The 25574-nt window shown below is 44.3% G+C and overlaps 1 protein-coding gene across 6 annotated transcripts in view; it reads right to left on the bottom strand.

The window, feature by feature from the left end:
* The window catches only part of FKBP1B (FKBP prolyl isomerase 1B), a 53275-nt gene that overhangs the window by 3664 nt on the left and 24037 nt on the right, over positions 1 to 25574 (bottom strand). For 4 of the 6 annotated variants that reach the window (XM_083607506.1, XM_083607508.1, XM_083607507.1 and 1 more), the window contains exons 3-4: positions 20287 to 20334; positions 550 to 652 (exon numbers count right to left, since the gene is read on the bottom strand). In XM_083607506.1, the coding sequence (XP_083463632.1) occupies positions 550 to 556 (7 nt within the window). In that variant the 5' untranslated portion in view covers positions 557 to 652; positions 20287 to 20334. Of the gene's footprint in view, positions 1 to 549; positions 653 to 20286; positions 20335 to 23467; positions 23760 to 25574 lie in introns of those variants that run through there. The other 2 variants (XM_083607505.1, XM_083607510.1) reach the window with 2 other exon arrangements.

Below are 25574 nucleotides of genomic sequence, written 5' to 3'. Positions count from 1 at the left end.
GACCAATTTCTTACAATTGCGTAACCCTCCCAGCAATGCTGTTGCCTGCGAAGACCCCCTAGAGTCATCCAGACAAATTGGCAACTAGGGCAGCCGACACAAGACTATCTGGTTACAGACAAACAAGCTGCACTTTATATATTCAAGAGAAAAGATGACACAAGCAAATAAGTAAACAAAAAAAAACAGAAGTTCTCAATATTACTGCTACCAATAAAACAACAGAGGCTTTTAATTTTTAAAAACACTGGAATATGAATTTTGTATATTTATGCCAAAACGCTTGGGAGCCATGATGGACTTTCTAATGTGAAAAGAGTTAAAATTCTAGGCGTCAGTCAAGAGAGAAAACAATGATAAATAATAATTTTATAGACTGCTGTCATGTCCCTCCCTTGCTTGCCTTTGTTCTAAACTAACGTGTGCATACATTTTAATCAAATTGATTGCACAGCAATGCCAGTATGTTTCCCTTTCAAATAGCACATGTTCCTGAAATCAAGAACAAATAGAAATTGGCAAGCCAGAATACACTCTGTAAAGTCTGACCTTGCATTATGCAGGTTGAAACAAAGCCTAGAAACTTCAGTGGACAGCTGCTTAATGTATAAACCTTTTCTACTAAAGGCCAGTGCGACCACACTCAGCATCACTAGAAACAAAAGAAATGTGCAAGAGAAACCAGTGGAAACACGAAAAAACGTTAGTTGAAATGGCACACACATATATACACAGCATAACAAACACACACAAAATGACAGAAAAAATAGGAAAAGGATTAAGGCTTTCATTAGCATTCCCAAAATATATGGGGTGTTCCTGCCAGCCAAAATGAGTGCCAGGTGTGCCTCTGTGCCCAGTGGAGCCAATAAAAGTCTTTGTATCTAAGCAAAAAATGAATCATATCACTTAAGGGAGATCATCATTTAAGTGGGGAAGCATGTTCAGTCCAAAGGGGCCGCATTCCCTTGTGGGCAACTTTCCAGGGGCCACATATCAGTGGTGGGTGGGGCCAGAGGCAAAATTGGGTTGAGCAATGAATGTAAACTTTACCTTTGTATATTAGGGTAGTTTCCACACATATTCTATCCTCCATCCAGGAAAGCAAGAGGCATGATCAGAGCAAGGGTAATTGTGTGGCCTAAGGGGAGTCCTGAGGGCTAGGCAGAAAGGCCTAAATGGCCACGTTCAGATTTCAGGTTCCCCATGCCCAACATAAAGGCATGGAAATAGAGGGTTCCCCAGCTGCATAGTAGAAAACTTTGCTGTGGGAGATATCGGGTGATGCCCTGTAGTGGCCCTGTTCTGGATGGGTATCATAGTACATATTAACCTGGTCCTGGGGAAATCCTTAAATTTCTCAGTTGCTCATACTTTACTCAATTATATTCCAATGCTGTGGGCCTTAACGAAGGGGCAACCTAATGTTCTCTGTCCTCTCACACCTGAAAAAGCTATCCTTAGCAGGTAGCATAAACAGAACAAACATTTGGACATTTGAGATCCATACTTGGAATTGTCTGAATGAAGTAGAAGCCCAGAGGCTCTGCTGGAGCCTATTCCCCACCCTTTTCACACACCCCCTTCAAATAAATGTCATGGCAAGGGACTAGAAGAACCATAGGTAAATATACCTCACCAAGAGCTTCCAAAATTAAGTGGAACTTAAGAGTCAAAATAAGGGACGCGGGTGGCGCTGTGGGTTAAACCATAGAGCCTAGGACTTGCTGATCAGAAGGTCGGTGGTTCGAATACCCGCGACAGGGTGAGCTCCCGTTGCTCGGTCCCTGCTCCTGCCCACCTTGCAGTTCGAAAACACGTCAAAGTGCAAGTAGATAAATAGGTACCACTCCGGCGGGAAGGTAAACAGCGTTTCCATGTGCTGCTCTGGTTCGCCAGAAGCTGCTTAGTCATGCTGGACACATGACCCAGAAGCTGTACGCCAGCTCCCTCGGCCAATAAAGCGAGATGAGCGCCGCAACCCCAGAGTCAGTCACGACTGGACCTAATGGTCAGGGGTCCCTTTACCTTTAAGAGTCAAAATAGATGTGACATGGTAGCTTTTTCTCGTTTAATTAATTGGGCCCAAACAAACAAGATGAATTTTAACAGGGAGAAATGTAAAGTATTGCACTTGGGCAAAAAAAATGAGAGGCACAAATACAAGATGGGTGACACCTGGCTTGAGAGCAGTACATGTGAAAAGGATCTAGGAGTCTTGGTTGACCACAAACTTGACATGAGCCAACAGTGTGACGTGGCAGCTAAAAAAGCCAATGCAATTCTGGGCTGCATCAATAGGAGTATAGCATCTAGATCAAGGGAAGTAATAGTGCCACTGTATTCTGCTCTGGTCAGACCTCACCTGGAGTACTGTGTCCAGTTCTGGGCACCACAGTTCAAGAAGGACACTGACAAACTGGAACATGTCCAGAGGAGGGCAACCAAAATGGTCAAAGGCCTGGAAACAATGCCTTATGAGGAACGGCTAAGGGAGCTGGGCATGTTTAGCCTGGAGAAGAGGAGGTTAAGGGGTGATATGATAGCCATGTTCAAATATATAAAAGGATGTCACATAGAGGAGGGAGAAAGGTTGTTTTCTGCTGCTCCAGAGAAGCGGACATGGAGCAATTGTTCCAAACTACAAGAAAGAAGATTCCACCTAAACATTTGGAAGAACTTCCTGACAGTAAGAGCTGTTTGACAGTGGAATTTGCTGCCAAGGAGTGTGGTGGAGTCTCCTTCTTTGGAGGTCTTTAAGCAGAGGCTTGACAACCATATGTCAGGAGTGCTCTGATGGGGTTTCCTGCTTGGCAGGGGGTTGGACTCGATGGCCCTTGTGGTCTCTTCCAACTCTATGATTCTATGTATCTGCCCCACTGGTGCCTAAAGAGAGGGGTAAGGCCTCTCAGTTCATTCCTAGCCCACCTTTCCACCAAGGAGCTCAAAGGGCATACATAGTTCTTCTTCTCCCCATTTTCGCCTCAGAACTACACTGAGAGTTAGTTTAGGGCGAGACTGTGATTACCAGACTACCACTAAGTCATCCAGTGAGCTTTATGGCATAGCAGGAATTTGAATCCTGGTCTCCAACACTTTAACCATGACACCTCACTGGTCCATTCTACTTTGAAAGAGATCTGTAGCCAAGGGAGCCAAACACTCCCTCATCTTACCTTCCTGGCTAATGTCATTCAATAAACTTTTTCTCAAACATGGTTCCAGTGCTAGACTTGAGCTGGCCTTGGAAAAAAGCATCTGGGGTGACAGAATGTGAAGTAGTAAGGCAGGAAAATTTCCACTCCACTCATCCACACATCCCTTCCTTGTAAGTCAATGGAACATGCTTATGATCAAACACAGCAGCGCCCTCCCCCCCCCATCACATCTTGCTCAGCATATGACTAATTCCTTAGCTAATACTGTCTTCTGATAATATGGCTGAAGGGCAGTCACACCTCAATTAAGGCTGAGATGCTTAACTGTACCAGATACAGCTGCACTGGTGACATGCTGACTCATCCCAGAAACTCAGAAGCTCAAGGATACTTGAAAAAAAAAATTAATCTGCAAAGAGACAGTATGAACATCTGCCAAAAATCCAAATATAGCTGCAGCTGTTTTGAACCACAGTCTAAAGGAATGTAGGAACACAGACCTTTTTGCTTCTATTCTGAATACCGTGAGTACGTGCTTTACCTGGTCAGGGGAAGTTATTCACTCATGCTGTTTCCAGGTAAGATTCTCATTTTTGCAAATCTCAATTGCAATAAGAATACATTGTCGGTTGTGATTTTGGGAATGACTATTCTGCCACTTGCTATTAATAGTCCTTGCTGCGAGCCAATCAGCATTTTAACAACCCAATATGGCTTCGGCTTCTGAGTTGCTTGTCATCTCCAGCACAGACAGTCACCGAGTGCAAGTTTTTGCAAGGCTTGCAAGTTAAATGCTCCTGCTCATGTCCTCTTTTGATCCATGCAGCACGTAGGGACTTTGCATTGAGCCTGTGCCTTTGGCTGCTTTGACAACTTTGCTTCAGAGACATCAACCAGCAATCCTGCAGCACTGGATAATGTGTCTGTAATTAACATTACGAGAGGCCTTGGACATTTAGGCGCTGAAAGGGGAATATGATGAAATTGGGTGGCGGCAAAGCTCGCTTTACAGAACAGGGTTTCAAATAATTCACCCGGATTGTCAAAATATGCTTAACATTGCTGCGTTTCCAGTCCATTTGATATCACCCGCCCTTTATTTGCTGAAAAAAATATTTTACTCTCCTCAATTGATTGTTTGGTGTTCATATACGCATAAACAACCCAACCCAATCTTTATAATGATCACTTATCAGCCACTAAGTTACAGTCAAACAAATATGATTATAAATTACAATTTACCGGTCAATATAAGAATATTAGAAATTAGCAACATAGCAAAAGGGAAGGATATGTGTGTGCATTGTCACACATTCACAGTCACACTTAGAATGGGTTATTGTGTGCTAGTATCACTAGTAAGAAGATTTAATATAAGCAGTAAATGTAAATATAAACTGTGGACGTCCCACTACCCCAAGCAAATAAGTGAGGCAGGGGGAGAAGAAATGAGAGAGAGGTTGCAGGTCTCGTTCAGATGACATGTTGCCAAGCATTCCAGGATGACTCAGGTATGCTTCCTTTGAAATATTCCTGCATTTAGCCCAAGAAACAGGACACATTTGACAGATCACACAAACCTTGACTTAAATTGTTTTTATACATTATTTTCCCCCATGTGAGGGGGGGAGAGATCAAGCTGGATTATGAAAAATCAGGAGACAAGTAAAACCAGAAACTGATCATATAGAGGAGGAGGAGTTCAAAGAAACCCCTAGCATGTCAGCAACACATGTGAGAAGTCTGCAGAATCATGCCCCTCACTGCCCATTCTGCTCCATGTGCATTCAGCTAGGGTGCAGAGGAGCCCTACAGACATGCCTACATTTATGCATGGAGTCCTCAAGGCAAGGGGATTCTGGGTTCTTTCACATGGAAGAGAACACATTGCACACACATTGGTAGCTGCTTACTTTGGGTCACTTCTCACATTGGCTGAATGCCTAGTGGGGAACACAGCCAGAGAACGCATCAACAATGGGCAAAGTTAACAAACAGCTCCAGAGCCCTTCTTTCGCATGTGCTTTTAAAACGTGAATGGGTGCATCAGAACCTCTGCCTGCTATATAAAGATGGCCATGTTGACACCTCCATATCCCTGGCCAGAACTGATCGTGCAAGGACTAGGAAGTCCTACCCACCCTGCACACAGCTGCCATTTAAATTTTAGTGATGGTGCTGATCCCTTGTTGGGGCCGGGGGAGTTTAACTCAGTCACACTCCCCTCCCACTACTGAATCAGGGACAGGCCTATTTAACTATATGTGGCACTGTTTTGTTCATGCATAGCTGCCATGAAATGACAAGTAACGGCAGAGAAGTAAAGTTCCTTTGACCACTATGTTGAATCAAGCAGCATGAATAAGCCACATAGCAATGAGCTGAAAACTGAGACAATACCAGATTTTAAAGGGAAAGTATTTGTTATTTCACCTGCCAACTTGCCCTTTGCTCACTCATCTATGAGGCCATTGGGTTGGGGCTGGGAAGAGGATGCAAGTATGGTGACAATGGAGGGAGCTGCCATCTTTTCTCTTGGCACTGATAATGCCTACAGTCTGATAAACAGAGCTGAGATGCTCTTTTACAGCAGGTTTGTCTGGGCAAATCAGTCCTGAGTACCATGTCTGCAATCAAACCCACAATAATAGTAACAGTATTTTATTGATCCTCCCAGACTATGAGTTCTCTCTAGACCACATGCAGAAAACAATACCAATAACCAGCTGGACTGATAGTCCTCTAGTCTGATATCCATTTAACGTATCAACAAAAGTTGTTGACCGACAGTCTTGATTTGTTGTACACAATGAACAAGTAACTGGGCACTTTAAAATGCACATGTGGTATGCACAGCTGATGAGACGAGTTAAATGGATGACACCTTCTATTGCAGCATGAGCACAGAGTGGTAGTTTGGTGGTTAAGCAAATTATGAGGCTATTTCACCTTGAGCACTGATGCAACATAACTGCCTAAAAAGCACAATCTGGGAAAGAGTTTAGTCACAATCAACTCACCCAGGGGTCTCAGGTAAACCATGATATCTAAGCCATAGCCCCTACTGTCTTCTGCAAGAAGGGGATAATATGATCCTACCTGAAAATGTTGTTGTAAGAAATATTGAGATAATGTATGGAGAATGTTTTGAAAACTCAGGACTATATTAATGTGAGGTATGAGTTATTGTTACTGAATACTGCTTGTGGCATGATTCAGAAATGTGATTTAACCCTTGCGACATTTTGCCTTGCTGCAATCTGTATTTTCATTTTTGTGGTTATAAGCAGCTGCTGCTCGGTTATTTATTTATTAGTCTAATGGACTCCTAGACGTGTAGGAGACTATTACAAAGTCATGCAAGACACACACTTTAGGGTTTCAGGAAATCCTAATCTGCACTGCCAGAAAACATAGACCATGTTTTGCAAATATGCAAAGAAGGAGCTACACTTTTATTTGAACCTGTGAAAATTAGAAAGTTCAGTCTTTTCCATTTCTCTAAATAAACATGTCAGTCAAAGCCACATATCAGAGTCCTAGGTGGTCTATTGTTTCCCAGCTTTAATGCAATCTCTGGGTGGGTATATAGCAATTTCACCACACATACGCATGCACCTGATGAGAGCTTCCAATCCCTCTATTTGGCAAGATAACACAGGCAAGCATGCTATCCTGAGGTTAGCAAGCTCACAAGGGGAGGGGGTGCTGATCATCTGTGAGTATGCCTAAAAGGTAAGTAAAAAGAGGAGAGTTTGTGTTTTGGAAGCATTTTTAATGTTCTTGACAGACAGACATAATCCTCTCCAGGGATGAACTTTGGGAAACAGCTTCTTCTACTCTAGATGGCCCTTTCACCAGAGCAATTTTGTAGCATTTAAAAATGTGCTTTCATTTTTTTCTTTCTTTCTTTTTACAAATAAGGTGACAAATGATTTTTGTTGTTGCTTAAGATGTACAGGTGTGTCATTTAAATAATAATAAAAAGGACAACAGCCCACCTGAAAAATGCAGGGAAGGGCAAGGCAGACTACATAACCAGAATTGCTGGAATGTATCTCAGCCAGAGATATTAGGGAGGCAGAGGGGAGCCAAACTATCACTTTTGTATCTTACTTCTCACCCCAGGGAAGATCAGACCTCCATACAAACTTGTGAAATAGTAAAGTTACCCAAAGATATATATCTATTTCCAGAGCTATCATTTCACAAGCAAGCATTGGGAAAGAAAATAACCCCCCTGATTTGTTAATGAAACAATTGCTTTGATTCAATTCACACAGGAAGAAAAAAGCATGTTGTGTGGGAGATCTGTGACTGGATCTCTCAACACTGTGAATTGCATCAGTCTCACAGACAACGGTTTACCCAAGCATGAGACAAGGGTTTTGTGTAAGGAATTACCATTGTCTTTTCGGCTTGCTAATAGGGAATACTGCTTGCCTTGGTTTGAATGGGGAGCTAAAGGTTGACTGGGCAATTTCATCCAGGCACTGAACAGACCCAAACCTGCTTAGCTTCAGTAAAATATCTTCAGGTTATGCTGCCTGCCTGGTTAAGAGAAGGAATGAACCATAGGATTACTGTTAGGCGGTCATGGGTCAATGCTGGTCCTTACTGGCCCTTTATTCAGAGGCTGCTTGAATGTCAACTGGTAGATCACCAATACAACTTCTGTTTCATAAAAACACTAATGCTACATTAGAAGATTGGCAGCTTCCTGAAGACAACAGGAATACAAAGACATTTTCAAATGACTAGGCTTCCCAAAATGGCTGCATACACATTTGCGGGAGAAGACAACAATAGTACACACTGTGGGTAGTGAAATACTAATTTTCTTATAATAATTGATTCACATTTGGGGGTGACATTCAATCCAGGAATTCACAAGCAGAAGGTGTTGTGTTGCATTTGTCTCATTCACAAAAATACTCTAGACTTGACATGAAGATGTTAAATCTGTGGATCAGAGCTACTCCTATAATTCTCAATTAGCAATCTCTATCGCAGCTGCCACCCTTCCTGGTGCGTCTAAATTATACACAATTTCAGCTCATGTGCAAATCATCATTTCAAGCTTTGCTTGATTCGGAAGGGGGGGGGGAGAGATGTAACCACAGAACTCTGAAATGCCACCTGCCAACTAAATGGCAGATAAATATTTTAACAGCAGCCACTTCATGCTGGGAAACTTGGCATGGCTGTTGAAGACAATCAACAGCTCCACGACAGAAATGTGCATCCTGTATGGATTAGCTGAAGAGGCATGCTGGAGCGGGGCGGGGGGACTCCGACAAGCAAGACAGGATGGCGTGCGCTAAAATGGCAGAAAACAAAGTACCCTTTGGTTTACAGCAGTGGCAAAAGCCTGCCTTGTGGAAATTCCTGCCTAGCTTAAAGAAAAACATCAGTTATTACTGGGGATGGGGTAGGGGAGAATCTGCCCCAGGCAGTGAAAGAGGCCAAGATGCTTAGGTCTAGCTTTCACTGGCACAGAGCCATATATGCAATGAAAGGCTTAAGAGAACTTTCAGCTGGTGTCTCTGTGCCAACAATAGATATGAGCAGCAAAAATATTTACAGAACTAAAGTGGGATGAGCCCAGAAGGTGGGAAGTCGTGCCGGCGCTTAATATAAACACAAGAGCACCATTAGAGAGCCTAGTTGTGACCCATGTTGGCTTACCTCAACCCGCGGGGAGCGTCTGCACAGGGAGCCCCGACAGATGGGGAAGAATGACTCAATCCAAAATTCATGTCACCTCCTAGCACAAGATCTCTTTTCACACATGCTATTCTGCCCAGGCCACCCCTTGCCACAAGGGATATATTAATAGCAACATGTTCATACTGTACATACTGTAAGAACGCAAGCACTTCCATAGGAAGGGTGAAGTCAGAGCTGTAAAAACCAAAGCAAACCATTTTTTAAATGGCATCCTCCGTTAGAATCCCCCACCCCAACCTTTTGATGTGCAGTCCAGTGCTTTTTCAAAAATGGCTTTGCATGGAAAGGAAATCCAAAAAGCTCAATAATGTTTTGCTTTTGGAACAAGGAGGCCAGGAGGCAGCTGTACCGCAAGCAACACTAGAAATGTCTATATGTAGTGTTAGAAACTGGGATAGAAAAGCTAGGGGCCAAATGGCTTCTGGGACCTGAGTGGTGGGTGCCAAAGCATAATGTCTAGTCACCACTGGGGGGGGTCAGCAACACTTTTTATTATTTTGATAAACATGAATTAATACCCAATTCACATAAGTGACACATTGTTAATATCACATTTTTAGCAGAAATTGTTAATACGTGTTTAATTTGGTGCCATATATTGGTGCCATACTTTAGTTTTCAAATCATTCTACTCTTTGTTGTTAAACTCCTTAAGATATTGTTTATCCTTAACATATACTTTGAGGGTTCAAAGCACATATATTTCAGTAATATTTGAGTATCGGCCAGGTGCAAAAAAGGGCACCCAGACTTTTTGAGGTTCTTGCAAATGAAGAATCTTTAGGCACAAAATGCGCCTGGCACCCTGCTAATTTCGAACCCTGTCTATTTGGCATGCTATTCTCTCAATCTTTGTTGAGTTTTAAAATTTTTGGGTTCAAATACATATCACAATGTGCCAGTCAATACCTACAATGGGAGGCCTATGCAGGAAAAGGACCTTGATTCAGTGACAGAGCACATGCCTTGCATGTAAAAGGTCCCCAGTTGAAACTGAAGCTCCTGTTACTCTTGTTATTTTTGATATTGGATGCTGCATGTTGTAATCTTGTTACATTTATAGCACTGAAACGTGGGGTTTTGTGTGTTATGATTGCTATAGAGATTCCACTCCAGATTTGTGTAGGGCTCTCTTCTCCTGAAGATATCCCGCAAGGCAGCAGAGGTTTAGGGTCAGAGTTTTCCTTCTCCTAGATGGGCTACCTTCCTAGGTTGAAGAGCCCATCTGCCCTGGTTGGATGGTGCCCTGTATGCCTCCTTCGGGCAACTCCTGCAGCCAAGCTGGTGCTGAACGTATTGCTCCGCTTTCCTCTGAACCACATCAGCAAGGCCGAGATAGGAGTTTTGTCATCTGGGCAGCCCAGGACCTCCATGCACACTGCCTAGCCTTGTACCCCGGGGATGTCACTTTGATGCTACTATCACAGCAGTTTGACTTCACCCCCAGAGACACACTCCATTCTCTCTTGAGACAGATGGATGCCAACAACAAAACAACTGTTTTGCTACATAAATATGAAATTGTTACTGTGTTGTTTTGCAGTATTTTGCAGTTTATTTCATATATTATTATGAAATTGATTTGTAGTGCTTGCTTGAACTATTTCCCTCTTTGCTTTGCTGTAAGCTGCTGTGAGCATGATTTATTTGGGGGGGGGTGGAAAAGCTGCAGACACATAAAATCAATGAATGAATAATCTCTGGTAGACCTTGTGGGTTAGTAACTGGAAAACCATTGTCAGTCAGTGTCACTCTATATATGGCAGTTTCCAATGCTTCACATAAGCAGATTCCTCTATGACTAAGGACATGTGCAAGGACTAGTCCACTGAAGAGTAGCCTTCTTGTACCTCTATGGGAAAGAACAGGCTACATGGATCTACAGTATATTTTTAAGGCCATACCAGCCATGCACTGCAGTGTGAATGTACCTGGATGAGGGCTATGAGAAAAGGGAAGAGGAAAGACTGAAGTTGGCGGAGATCCCCTCTTCTGCACGTAGAGGAGAATGTGTCATGCCCAGAGTTATGCAGTGCTGACTATAAGGGTTAAAGCCACACAGTCAAATTCTTGCCTCAAATTTCCCCACAAGTGAACTGATGTACAAACAGCAATAAAAGGTAAAGGGACTCCTGACCGTTAAGTCCAGTCACAGACGACTCTGGGGTTGCGGTGCTCATCTCTTTACTGGCTGAGGAAGCCGGCGTACAGCTTCTGGGTCATGTGTCCAGCATGACTAAGCCACTTCTGTCGAACCAGAGCAGCATACGGAAACACAGTTTACCTTCCCGCCAGAGCGGTACCTATTTATCTACTTGCACTTTGACGTGCTTTCGAACTGCTAGGCTGGCAGGAGCAGGGACTGAGCAACGGGAGCTCACCTGGTCGTGGGGATTCGAACCGCCTACCTTCTGATCGGCAAGCCCTAGGCTCTGTGGTTTAGACCACAGCACCACCTGCATCCCACACAAACAGCAATAAATGCCACTTATTAAAACTTATTAAAACAACAACAACAACACATGCACAAAATTAGGACTGCAACTTTTAAAACAGAGAAATCTGTCAAGTCAGCAGGTGCCAGTTTTAAAAGACGACAACACATTTAAATTAGTGGAGATGGGAGCTAAGATCACACTTTTAACAAGCTGGTCATATAATGCTGCTGTAAAAACAGGGGATTAAAAACAAAATATTAAAGATGGGGATTCAACAAGAGGTGGTGTGTTGCAAAAGGGTTGAAGCAGTGCTTTTCTTCCAGAAAAAAAAAGGTGTGGGTAGTGCATACCCTTGAGTACCCCCAGAAAAAGCACTGGATTAAAGCAACTCAAAGATAACTATACTGCAAGAATGCAGAATACTGGTTATTATGATGCTAAAAGCAATACTGTGGTACCTTGGGTTACATACACTTCAGGTTCCAGACTCTGCTAACCTAGAAATATTACCTTGGGTTAAGAACTTTGCTTCAGGATGAGAACAGAAATCATGCTCCGGCGGCGCGGCAGCAGCAGGAGGCCCTATTAGCTAAAGTGGTGCTTCAGGTTAAGAACAGTTTCAGGTTAAGAACGGACCTCCAGAACGAATTAAGTACTTAACCCGAGGTACCACTGTATAAAAATATGTGTTTCACAGGACCCTAACATATACATACATTCCTAATATACATATACAAGTATTGCAAGATAAGCTTAGCCGACACAGAATTTTGCTCAGTTTCTGCACCATGAGAAATGCATGGTGACCACAAATTCCATAAAAGCACTAGCTACCTTTAAAACTGCAAAAACCCTGAAGACATATTATGTAATACATTGTTCTTCAGCAAAGCACAGCATCAAATACAAGGAACCACCTCGGAGGTCCATGCAAAATATGATTCCCACTAAAAATACAATATTGCTTTTCAAAACTGGTTATATAGGAACACAATCCCCACCCACCCATTTTATCCTCCTCACAACAAAACCCAGTCAGGTAGGTTAGGTTGAAAGTTACTACAAAAATCTCTGTGGAGAGGATACTTGAATTGACAATGCATAAATAAACCTAATGCTTGTGTACTGCATATCAAACTTAAAAGAATATAATACTGGACAAGTTACTGCAGCTATATGTTGTTCTTGTATTTACCTGAAAATCAATAAAAAATATTTGGATTTTTTTTAAGTTACTGGCCCAGGATCATTCAGTGAGCTTAGTGGATCAGAAGGGGGGGTGAATCACCCCAGGACTCCCAGCTCCCACAATCTATCATTCTAACCACTACACCACACCATAGACAGAAGGACAATAAAGCCTATTCCTTCTTATTGTTTGTTTAATCCAGGGTTTCCCAAACCTGGGTCTCCAGCTGCTTTTGGACTACAATTCCCATCATCCCCAACCACTGGTCCCGCTAGCCAGGGATGATGGGAGTTGTAGTCCAACAACAGCTCGAAACCTATGTTTGGGAAACTCTGGTTAATCTACACTTCACAGAAAAAACGGCAATGAATAATTTCCACTATCTGCCATGTTGATTGTCCATGCTCAGAAACAAAAAAAATGTCCCATTCATTTTTTAAAAAAATTCCCCAACCCCAAACACAGCTAAGAAAGTGAAAATGATGGCAGGATCAGAACGATTCCGTCTCATTCCTGTTGGCCAGTATTAACTTCCCTTGTTCTACTGACTCAGTAGTTCTGTGTGCCGTATTAGCAGCTGTCCATGCTAGCTCTTCAGAATGAGAGACAGATTGATGCACCAGGAGATACTTAATCGCACCAGTAATTATTCACATGTTATCACCTCTGTGACTTACTATTTCCAATCACACATAGATACATTTCACGCTGTGATATATTTTTCACACATAGGCTGCCCCGATGGAAAGAGCATAAGGGACAGCTGCCAGCTCCACAGCTAGAGAGGCCGTCTGTCTTCTGGCAGGGTTCCTGTACACTGAAACAGCTGCACAGACAGGCAGAAGTCCAGCAGGTACAGTTTTACCCGGCAAGAAGACGTAGCGAAAGGGGAATCGGCAGCCACTGAATTGTGCCTCGCATGCTGCTGTTCAAGCCACCCTGACAACGTTGCAACCTTATCCACAGCTCGCCCCCAGTATCTCAAATGTTACAGCAGCATCAGGACTGATTGCTTAACACTGTCTTTCGCACTTACAATGTCTGATACAGTATCCAGGTCTAAAATAGAACTTGGATGTGATGTGGTTAATCAAACCAAACACAGTTGGTGCAGGGCTGGCCCCAGACATTTTGCTGCCCGGGATGTAATGGCATGTGCTGCTTCTCTCCTCGCCCCCCACCCGCCAGCTCGAGGGGCACAGCACCAAAGGCTTGCCAAGTCATTTGGCACCAGTGGTAGAAAATCGCACATTTCAGGAGTAAAAACACAACTCTTTTATTCATTCATTCATTTGTTTGTTTATTCAATTTCTATCCTACCCTTCCTCCTGAAAGAGCCCAGAGTCACAAATATATTGATGATGATGATGATGATGATGATGATGATGATGATGATGATAACAGTTATCCCAGAGTGCCCAGGAAGGCTGTACTTTAGCCATCAAATGCCTGGGTAAACAAGAATCTTTTTAAATTTCTCCTGAAAGTCAATAATGAGACACATGTCAACAGAGAAGACACTCCACAAATCGAGAACTGCCACTGAAAAGGCTGTGTTACAGGTCAATGCCTGCCAGGCAGCTGCCGGTAGTGCAAGCGTCCAAGATGGTTGATGCTGGGGAAGGCACTCTTTTTATGTAGGTTCCAAGCTATTTAGGGCTTTGTATACTAGTACTAACACTCTGAATTGGACCTCACTGGCATCCAGTGCAGCTTTCAGGACTGCTGACACAGGTTCCACTGGGTTGCCCCACTTATCATCTGCAAGAGCTGCAGCCTCTGGGCCATCTTCAAGGGCAGCCCTACATATAGCCAGTAGCCAAGATGGGAGCTCACCAGAGCATGAGCAACTGAGCTATCACAGTAGATGGAGAGTCAGCTTAAGTTAGGCATAAGCACTCCTAGTTACAGAAGTCACTTGAGACCCTACTGACAAGTTGGAATCCAGAAGTACTCCCAGAAGTACTTGTTTCTTCAGTGGCGAGCTGCGAACCCACCCGCAGCGCTTCTGCCTTATTGGGATTCAGCCAAAATTAATTGGCCCCGATCAGCCCTTCACTGCTTCCAGACACCTGTGGAACACCTTCATAGTCCCTCCTGATTGTGATGGAATGGAGATAAAGCTGTGTGTCATCAGCACATGGGTGACACTGTGTTCCAAATCCCCAGGTGACAGCTCCCAACGGTTTCATGTAGATTTTAAATAGCTCAGGAGACAGAACAGACACTTGTGAGACATCAGAGTCCAGAGCCACTGAGCTGAGCAACAACCTCTGATTACTACTTTCTGGTAGCAATCCTATGGGTAGCAGCAGAATTACAGTGATACGTTACCTCCAGTTTCCACCTCCTTGGGTTGCTTGGTGTCAAAAACCACTGAGATGTCAAGGAAAACTAACAGGTTCACACTACCCTGTTTTACTCCATTTGAAGGTCATTTATAAGGGTGACTAAGGCTGATTCAGCATCCAAACTGGAAAGGATCTTGATAATACACTTCTTCCAGGCACACCTGCAGAACTAAAGTCGGGAGATTCTCCAACTCCTCACCAGATTACTTCAGACAGCTTAGTCAGGGAGGTGGTTGGGCAGTAGGGAGGACAGTATACCAACAAGACTTGCCTCCCAACACCAAGTATAAACCCTCCCATCCAGTTCCCAGATGGACTGACCTCCTGGTGAGAATGATAAAGCTTTTATGGGTCACTGCCCAGTTGCCTCCACATCTCTCTAACCTTGACTGAATCTGTACCTTCACGACACCTAAAATGAGCTGCCTTAGTGGCCACTCCACTCTACCTCATGGTAGGGTTTGGCCCTATGAGAAAAACTTCAGCCTTCACCTTCCATAGAAGACAACTAGACCTAATTTTCACCAAAGAAATTAGTTTCTTGGTAGTTGATTCAGGCACAATCATGCTTATAGTTGCAGAAGCTCAATAACATGGCTCAATCACACATATATACATCCAGGGCTGGCTCAAGACCACAAAATGCTTCCCTCCACCAGGGAAGAAGGAGTGAGTGATGATCTAAATCAGGAACAAGGTGATAATAAAAATCTACACTGAGAAAGATGTCGGAATAAGGATCTACTTTAGGTACGAGAAGTGGGGGAAGGCCTACTTTCGGGGGAAAGGGTGGGAGAAGACCAGGAGTGCCTCCTATTCACCACTTGTATAGAGCAAGTAGAACCATAAGAATTTATAAAATCTGCCAGTGATTCTGGAGCAATATTTCATTTTAATTAACCAAATTACAGTGGTACCTCGGGTTACATACGCTTCAGTGGCCACTCTAGAGGCAGCATTGATGGGGGGGTGGGGTGCCAAGGAAGAGGCAGATCTGGCCTCCAGGAAGTGTATCACAGCTGTCACTGACACTGTAGCAGTGGTGGCAGCCGTGGGCGGGGCATTCCTTGGAGGCTGGATCTGCTGCCACTGTGAATCCTGCCACCCAAGGTGATCACCTCACCTTCCCTCATGGGTGGGGTCAGCTCTGCATGCGTCTCAAGGCAATTTACAAGCATACCATATAACCAGTTTAGAAACAATACAAAATACAACTGAAGAGAGGTTGGAAAAACAATTCAAAATGAACACCTAAGGCAGAGCCCTTTTCATCCAGCTGGAAAAGCTTATCAACACAAAAATGTCTTCAACTATTTCTGGGAAATACGGTGAGTGGATGCCTGTCATATCTCATCAGGGATGCTGCTCCACATGGTTTATCATGCTGCATATTTCCCCACCTTCCTACCCTATTATTGGTGGGAGGGGAAATTATTGCTGAGACAGGGAAAGTTTTGCTACACTATGATGAGGGAGAGGAAGCCTGAGACACAGTTGCTGCTCGGAATATTCAGAAAATACTTGGTTAGAATCAGAAGACATTTATGGAGTGAAAGACATGCTCATCTGTACTTAATGCAGTGCAGAAATAACTTACATTATTTCAGGAATACAGAACAGGAACTGGAGGAAAAGAAACAACAAGGAAAAGAAACCCACAACAACAGGAGCCAGTGAACAATCAATGAGCACTCTCACTTACAAAATATTGCCAGAGTTGTCTATTTCGAACAAAATCAATTTAGCGCAAGGTGCCTTTCCATAATGAACCATTCACAGACAGTGGTCTGCAATTACTTTCTTTTTTGGTGGCACAATCAATAAACAGTAATGTTTTCTAATAAAGTTGCCTTCCTTACAATTCCTAATTGGTTGCAATTGATGGGCAATTTTTCCCCATTAAAGTCAATGTCTATGCTTGGTGGCTCCTTTTTTCCAATCTTAAGTGCACTGTCCCATTTTCACATCAGCTTGCAGTAATACTTTTTAAACTCTGGACGAAAATATATACAGACTGGGGTGTAATGGGGTAGGGCATACTTATGTGTGCTCCACCAGTGCAACAGGGTCTGGGAACAGAACCCCCGCGCAAAATGGTAGCCGCCTGTATGTATTTTTATGTACATTTCTCCCACACATTTTTGTATGCAATTTTGCCTCGTAAATACATTTTTTGCACAGAATTTCTAACAACACTTATTTTTGCACAGTAGCGAGTAATATACGCTTTTGAGTTTGTGCACCCTTTCCCCTAAAATAAAGATTTGGCATTTTTAATGTTTGGCTGGTTAGCTGCATTGCAAAATTCAGAAAAATATGAATTCCTGTTACACTCTCATGGGTGCCAGGAGGTATAAGTCTTTCACCAAAGCATTCACTAAGGATACCATTGGGGGCGGTGCAGTGTAGTGCAGTGCAAAGAAACTGGGGACAAACACAAGGTTCAAAACATGATCCAGAAACAACCCTTCCAAGATCAGTTAACACAGGGTGTCCCAGCACCACGTAGCTCAGCAATCATAGAAGACTAGGTTTAGGAACGAAGAGCCTTTCCTCCAACAATTGGATGGCTCAAGAGGGAGACCTTTAATACTGCCGTCTCCTAAACTACATCCTAACCTCAACAGCTGACAATGAAGCAGTTTTGGGGATTATTTACTCACAGGGAGACACTCTCACTCACAACCCAAGGTCCATAGATGTATGCTATGTTGCTGCTCTTTGTCTCAAATCTTTTGGTTTGGGCATTCTGGAGAACTGTGGAGGGTGACTCCACCTCTTCCTCTGCTCTTTGGCAGGTCTCCCCACCACCAGGAGGCCCCTCAAGGAGACCCTTAGCACTGTTTCCAAGGGACCCTGCCTGCTCCTCAACACCCTTGACCTGTGTGGAGTCTGAGCCATCCTTTCAGGACTCGGTGTCTGGTACCAAGTCAGTGCCAGGCTTGGCAATTTCACAGCAGCATTTCCGTTCTTACGTGGGTTCAGGGACTACAATTTAGGTGGGCTCAAACGGAATGAATTTCTACTTCATCCCTACTCAGAAGTTCTGCTGCTCCTATGTGTCTTACTATGGAGTTGTGTGTGTTTACAGCCAAAGGGTTTTTGAAAAGCACACACTCCATCACCATCAGCACAGTTTCCTGTATTGGACTTTACGATTAAAATGGTGGCAAATAACACAAGATACCTAAACATGAAAGAAGAAAAAGGTTATTTATCCAGAAGATTTCTGTGAACTCAAGCATGCTGAATAAACACAGCAAGCTGCTGAATACAAAGGTCACTGGATTAACATGGCAGCAGATTTACAAAAAATCAAGTTGAGTTTTACTTATCCAAGTAATTGTTCACCTGTCAAAGTGTGAGTCACAAAAGAAGGGGTAAGGAGCACCATGGAACTGAACAAATTCACCCATGGTGCCACATTTCTGTAAAGATGTTCAGAGTAATCTGGTTTAAATATGTGGTTAATAATAAATTGGTATCTCTGCATTTTGGGTTGGTTTCCCTGCCCCACTTTAAGGAAATTCTAGTATGGTAGCCATGTAGCCTGAAGTCTTCTAGTCTGCTCCTTCTTTCCATTACCAGAATGCTGATAAATATATCATCATAGTCATCTCAAGGGAGAGTTATTTTTTGCCACTTCTTGCAAGTTTCTGCCAGTTATTGCAATTATATTAATGGCCACAGCAGCCAAGTTTAGCTTGCTTTACAGTGGTTCTCAGAATCAAGAAAAAAGCCGGCTAAAAAAGGATTATAGGATCAAAGTACAAGAGTTGGGTCTTTGTATAACTCCATCAGTAATGACATCTCAGCATCACACACATACTATTCTCCAGCTATGTCAGAAGTGAGGCACCTCCTCCCAGATCATCAGAACTTCTGCTGCATGGAGACAGCACTCAGATACCTTTTTGGAGAACAGTTCTTACTCTTTACTGACTCTGAATGAACCCAGTAAATACAACAGTAATCTATGGATCATTTCTAAATCCCAATTTCATTCTGTGCTGAGTCAGTGATTTTGGTAATACGAACAAGCAGTTAAATGCACACAATATAAAAATGGAGGGAGGGGGGCTCACCTACTTTAAAAAACCCAATTTCATTAAGAACCTAACAACTTGAGGTTGTTAAAAAGAAGAAGCAATGCTTAAAAACACTCCTCTTTATGTCAACATTTGTCAAACACGAGATATGGTTTGCAGTGGCTTTACATGACAGAATTCCTGTTCTTCTCTTAGTGACATGGTAATTTTCAGTTGTCTCATAAGGACACCCTTGCAGAATTGGGCTGCAAAACTCAGAACTGAGCAAACTTCACCACCTTCATATTGTCTTCTGCCAAGTAATGTTCCACAAGATCTTTCTGCGAAGCAACTGTCTGGGGGTGGGGTGCTTTTCTCTGTGTGCCACATTATAATGGCAGAATTCCCCCCCCCCCACCAATCATCTGGATCTACCTGCAGTTTTGAATTTTGCACCTTTTTCCCAAAAAAACCACTGGCGTACATTCAGCACAATGCAGCTTCCTGTTTTCTGCCATTGCAACAATCACAGTTCACAACCACACATGCAGAGCTTGCGTGCAAACAGCTGTATGTGCATGATGGCTGCTCCTCACAGAAAAGCCAGCTCTTACTCAGTGCTGCAACACTATCAGCAGCAGTAACAGAGGTGGGAACAGACAAAGGGGGCTCTGCAATCTCTGTGGGTTACTACCTGCACACACACCATCCCCCAGGCACACACATTAAAATTGCCCTACCCACTAACATGACACTCCACTTCTTCATGCTGATTTTCTTTTAACATTCTGCTTCTTCGGACTGCCTCAACCACACCCCAGATTCTTGGGTTCTACCCTTTTTAATGCTGGGATCTGCCCTGTAGCCTATGGTCATTTGAAAGAGAGTCCCATATTTCAGGTTGGGATTACAGGTGAGTCCCAGCTCTTAGTAAGCTGAAGACCACTGCACCCGAACACTGATAGGCTTTCTAGCTGCTCTCCACAAATAACATCATAAGTGTTCAGTATGTACTGAGCAGTAGAGGAAAGGGTAAAAAACAGCAAGGCAGGAGTGGAGTCATTTGTGCTGTACTGAAGAAATCAATCTTCTGCTTTGCTTTCTGTAGTGATGACAACATGAATAGCTAGACTACAACCTCTGGTCCTTTTTATGAAATGGGTGGGGAGAGGGAGAGAAAAGCTAGAAGGGTCAGGGTACTTCTTTTAGTTAAATAACCTGAGCAACAATTATCCGAATTCATGTAAATCAATAGCATTTTGGATAACCTGAATGCCGTTATACAAAGATGTAGGACATCACGAATCAGTATGGAGAAATGAATGTGGTTGGACTGCAAATGGAAAATAACAATCTGAAAACACAAAATAGTCTATTCATAATGGAACTTACCTGTATAATGGACCACACATGTCTGGCCTTTCTTTGGAAATGTCCTTCCTGTTTAAAACATGAACAAACGCATACGTTAAAAATGCTGTTGAACATCCTTTTAGAAAAGTGGATGTTTAAAAAGAGTCAAAGCAGAATAAACTCATTCATATCGAAACCTACATTAAATACAAGATAAAATGGAAATTGAATAATTTGGGTTTTCTGTGTTAAAAACACCGACCAGTGTAAGAAAAAAAAGGAGCAGAGGCAGAGATGGTGTCATGTAGAATCACAGAATAATAGAATCATAGAGTTGGAAGAGACCACAAGGGCCATCGAGTCCAACCCCCTGCCAAGCAGGAAATACCATCAGAGCACTCCTGACATATGGTTGTCAAGCCTCTGCTTAAAGACCTCCAAAGAAGGAGACTCCACCACATTCGTTGGCAGCAAATTCCACTGTCGAACAGCTCTTACTGTCAGGAAGTTCTTCCTAATGTTTAGGTGGAATCTTCTTTCTTGTAGTTTGGATCCATTGCTCCGTGTCCGCTTCTCTGGAGCAGCAGAAAACAACCTTTCTCCCTCCTCTATGTGACATCCTTTTATATATTTGAACATGGCTATCATATCTCCCCTTAACCTCCTCTTCTCCAGGCTAAACAATGTCATGTAGTGTGGATGACATTGTAATCACATACCTGTAGCTTATGCTGGTCTCACCCTCCCACAGAGTGGCTTATATGTGCCATTTGGAAAGCAGGGGGAACAGATTTCAATTTTCAGTGACCATCAATTTAAACAATACAATTGGGATCATTCCTTTACTACTGACCCTATGAAGCCTCAGACATGGGAGAGTCTAAAATAAATAGTGTGTTTTTTTAACTAAATGACAACCATGCCTAAAGAAGGCCCACAAATATGATTTCAAAGAGCAGTGACCAAAAGCTTGATTTCGGCCAGCTTCTAGTTTGCTTCATCACAGGACCATTTTCAACAAAGTTATTAGTGACACAGGGAGGCAAATGTGCCTCATACTGGGATCATGATGCCTTTCACTTTGCCCCTGTAAAATCCTTTTGCTGAGCATCTGGTCCACAGGGGATACACTTACTTTGTAAGTAGGAAATGAGACAGCTTAGTTTTGATCGGCTACCTTGAGAATGAAAGAGCAGCCCTGCTCATTCAGACCAAAGACCTAGAATAATAGAATTTTAGAGCTGGAAGGAGACCCGAGAGTCATCTAGTCCCCTGCAATGTAGGAATATTTTGCCCAACGTAGGACTGGAAGATATTTCAAAAAGTTCCAAAGTTGTTGAGCAAAAATAAATAAACTGGACCTATTTTTTCAGGTAAATCATCAGCAATGACACTGCCATGACTTGCCATGCATCCGGATTTCCCCAGACATTTTTAGCGATTTCTGCAACAGACACTGTTTCCGAATGCGGTATTCTGGCTATGTCCAGGAAATTCCAGAGGTATGGCAACCCTACTTGAACCCACAATCCTGAGATTAAGAGTCTCATGCTTTACTGACTGAGCTATCTAGTCAAGCATCCTTTTCCCATGGTGGCCAATCAGATGTCCCAGGGAAGCCCACAGGCAAGACAAAAGGGCACTTATTCACCTGCCAAAATCTGTAGACTATTGTCCACAGTAATTATATTCACCAGTCAGGGGCTGTAAATCTGGTGAAACTGAAGAGTTATGGCTGGCTGAACACGCTGTACCATTTTAGAATGAGCAGAGCATTTGAGGTTTTACAGGATTCGTCCTCTGTGCTGTGAGCTGGGCTAAATTGCCATCGTTCTATTGTATGTTCTCAAACCAAGCTGCACCCACGACGAAGACTTCTTCAAAGTCAATGTCTGGCTAATGGCTAAGTGGCACACATTTCCTTCATGGCAAAAAGCTATCTCCACATGTTACTGTCAGCCACAAAACCCTGCTAATTCCCATTCACTGATCACCCCCACCCCGTTACAACAGGAGTTCTTTGCTTTGCTAGCTCTGCAGTTGCAGCAGTGGTCTGTTCAATAAGAGCCTTCTCCAGGTTTTCACAGAGGAGCAAGCCTGAAGCCTTGTCTCTCTCCTGAATGGAGAGGCTCACATTTTAAACAGGGAAGTACAGCATACTATAATTTTCTCTTGTTACTAAATTACTTCACTGCGCTTGGATTTATGCAGCTGTCAGCAAATGCCATTTAAATATCCCTAATCGCTTGTGGCTGCCGATGCTGCTGCCAAAGAAGCAGAAGACTGCAGCCCACCGATCCACAGAGCCCTCTGGGCATTTTCCCTCATTATATTGCTCAGGACAGTCACCCTCCACCATATTCTAAGCCAGGGAGTCTCAAGTTTCCCCCCACCTGACAGCAGGAAAACACCGCTCCCATCCCCCACCATATATATATGTATGTATATTTGCATTTAGCATTTTTTCACGCATTTTGTATTTTAAAATTCCTGTTCCAAACATCCTGTAGGTTCCACTTTCTCCGATCCTCCCTGATTCAATCTCCTGAGACAGCCAGAGAAAGAGACAGTCACCTACCCATTCAGCCCTCTGACCTCAAATATCCCTCTGAAATGATAGGAAATCCGATCCCTTCGTCAGCCGCAGATGAGCTGAAATATACTTTACAAGCTTGGCAAGGTGGACAAGAGTGATGGCCAAGGCAGGAGAGAGCCAAACAACCACAGGGTACTGACCAGGGTGTGGAGAGCAGGAGGACGCGCTGCACCTCAAATAAGGTACCCAGAAACCCTGAACACGCACCTGCATAGCACTGAGCTGGCCCTCAACAGCTCCGTCGGTGGAGCCTGAAGCTCTTAAATCTCAGAGTCGTGGGTTCGAGTCCCATGGTGGGCAAAAGATTCCTGCATTGCAGGGGGCTGGACTAGATGATCGTTGGGGTCCCTTCCAACTGGACAATTCCAGAACCGACGTTGCTCCACCGTTACCAGGAGCACCCCTACTTGGTACCATTCCCTGGCCAAAAAAACTCCCCTTCCAGTTCATTCATCGCCTTCTCCCAACCAAATCTCTCCTCTTCTGAGCAGCCAGAGGCTTCACCACCACCACCACCCTCCTTTCCCCCATAGGCACCCAGCTCCGCCTGCAGCTGCTTTGCCCTGCCGCCCCTCTCTTCCCCGCGCCCCTCAGCCCGAACCCGCAGCGAGGGGGGCACCGCACCGTCTCCCGGCGTGATGGTCTCCACTTCCACCCCCATGGCCGCCGTGCTCCCGACGCGGCGCGCTCCCGCTTGGCAACCTGCTCCCCGCACCACGCGCCACCGTCCTCCTCGGCAGGTCCCGGCTTAGCAAGACCCTCCAGCCGGCGCATAGCTCCCCGCCCCTCTCCGCAGCTGACGGACAAGCGCCTCCGGAGCTGCCCATCAGCCCACCCGGCCAATGGAAAAGTGGGGAGGGGGGCTGCAGGAGCCGCCGTCGCCCAATCCCCCCGCGAGGAAGGCAGGGCGAAAAGCCTCCCGTGGGGAGGAGCTGGGCGGCGGAGTAAGAGGGCGGGGGACCGCACTGCAAAAAGATAAGACAGGCAGGCAGGGCGCGCAGCTTGCGGAATGAATGCAGTCCTGTTTCCTTGCGGGAAGCAGGCGCTGCTCCTTTGGCAGCGCAGAGCCCGGCTTGCCAAACGCGTGCGGGGAAACGGCTCCGCATTTTAAGTGGAGGTTGGGTGGCCGCATGTCATGTGAGATCCCTGCATTGCAGGGGGTTGGGCTAGATGATCCTCGGGATCCCTTCTAACTCTGTGAGCCTATGATTCCAATTTAGGGCTATAATGCACTTTTTTTTTAACTTTACTTTGCTCAGTTCCCTGCTGAGTATCAAGCCCCGTTTCAGAGGCAGAGCGCTAAGGCAGGAAGCTACTCCTATTAAGAGGCTGGTTTTCCTCAAGGGCCCCATCTCCCCATATGAACCAACCCAGACCCTGCGATCTTCCTCGTGTGCTTCCTCCACAAGAGTTCTGGAGTGGTAAAACAATAATGGCCATTTTCTGCAGTGTCCCCCCCTCCCCTGTGAAATGCTCTCTCCAAGGAGGCTCACCTGACACCTACATTAAATATATTTAGGCGCCAGGTGAAAACAGTTCTCTTCAACCAGGCATTTGGCTGATTAACATTCTGTGGGCTTTAAAGTGTGTGAATGGGGCAGGGAGGGGTTATTGGTTTGGTTTGTGTTATGTACTGAGTTGAATAGGATCCAAAATGCAGCAATCTGACTGGTCTTAGAACAATAGGATTCAGAATGCAGCAGTCGGATTGGTCCTAGAAAAATAGGATTCAGAATGCAGCATTCAGATTGGTCTTAGAACAATAGGATCCAGAATGCAGCAGTTGGTTTGGTCCACAGGAGCCACCCAATCCAGCTCCAGTGAATCTGTAACCTGGTTGGCCTACAGGAGAATCCCACAATTAGCCAATCACATGGGGCCCATTGTGTAAATAATGTATATAATGCAGACATTCTGGGGGAACTTCCATTCCTCCTCACCACTATGAGCTGAATAAAGGGCATGAAATCCACTCTCGACTCTGAGTATATTTCAGTTTGCTTTTGTTTTATTACGTATTTTGTGTTTCCATTCTGTATTTTTATGTTGTGGACTGCCCTGTGATCTTTGGATGAAGGGCGCTATACAAATTTTAAAAATAAATAAAAATACCACAGAGTAAGGATCCAGGCCTACCAAACGGAATTGAAAAAGCTGCAACCGTGAGACTCGTTTCCAGAGAAACCCTCTCTGCCTGCAGCCTCAGGAAATAAAGCAACAAGGACCCTGCAGCTATCATTATACTGGACAAGAATAGAAATGAACCTGTAGAAAACAGGGGTGTTGTTTTTTTTAATAGGGAGGCACCATTGCTCAGCGGTAAAGGTAGCAGCTTTGACTGCAGAAGGTCCCTGGGAAAGATCCTTCCAGTTGCAGAACTTGGGGTCTCAAATTTCAGCAGCGCCCTGTGCAACGCCAAAATTGGGCACAACCCCCCACTCAATTCTAAAGCATAGTTTGCGTCTCTGGCGGAGTCCCGAAGGCTTCATGCCCAGTGCAGTTGAATCAGATGCATTCCCCTACATCTGCCTCTAATCCTCTGCCTAAGGCCCAAAGAGCAAATGCCTGGTGAGGAAAAGCCTTAGCTAAGCGGTGGAGCATTTGTTTTGCATGCAGAAGGTACCAGGTTCAACCTCCAAGGCATCTCCAGGTAGGACTGGGACAGGCTTCCTGTCTGAAGCCCTCATGAGCCACTGCCAGTAAGTATAGCGCCAAATTGGAACAAATGGCA

The sequence above is a fragment of the Podarcis filfolensis genome (assembly GCF_964270895.1).
Source record: "Podarcis filfolensis genome assembly, chromosome: 3".
Classification (NCBI taxonomy): Eukaryota; Metazoa; Chordata; class Lepidosauria; order Squamata; family Lacertidae; genus Podarcis; species Podarcis filfolensis.
Note: the sequence above shows the minus strand (reverse complement) of the source record. Positions and strands in the feature narration are given on the sequence as shown.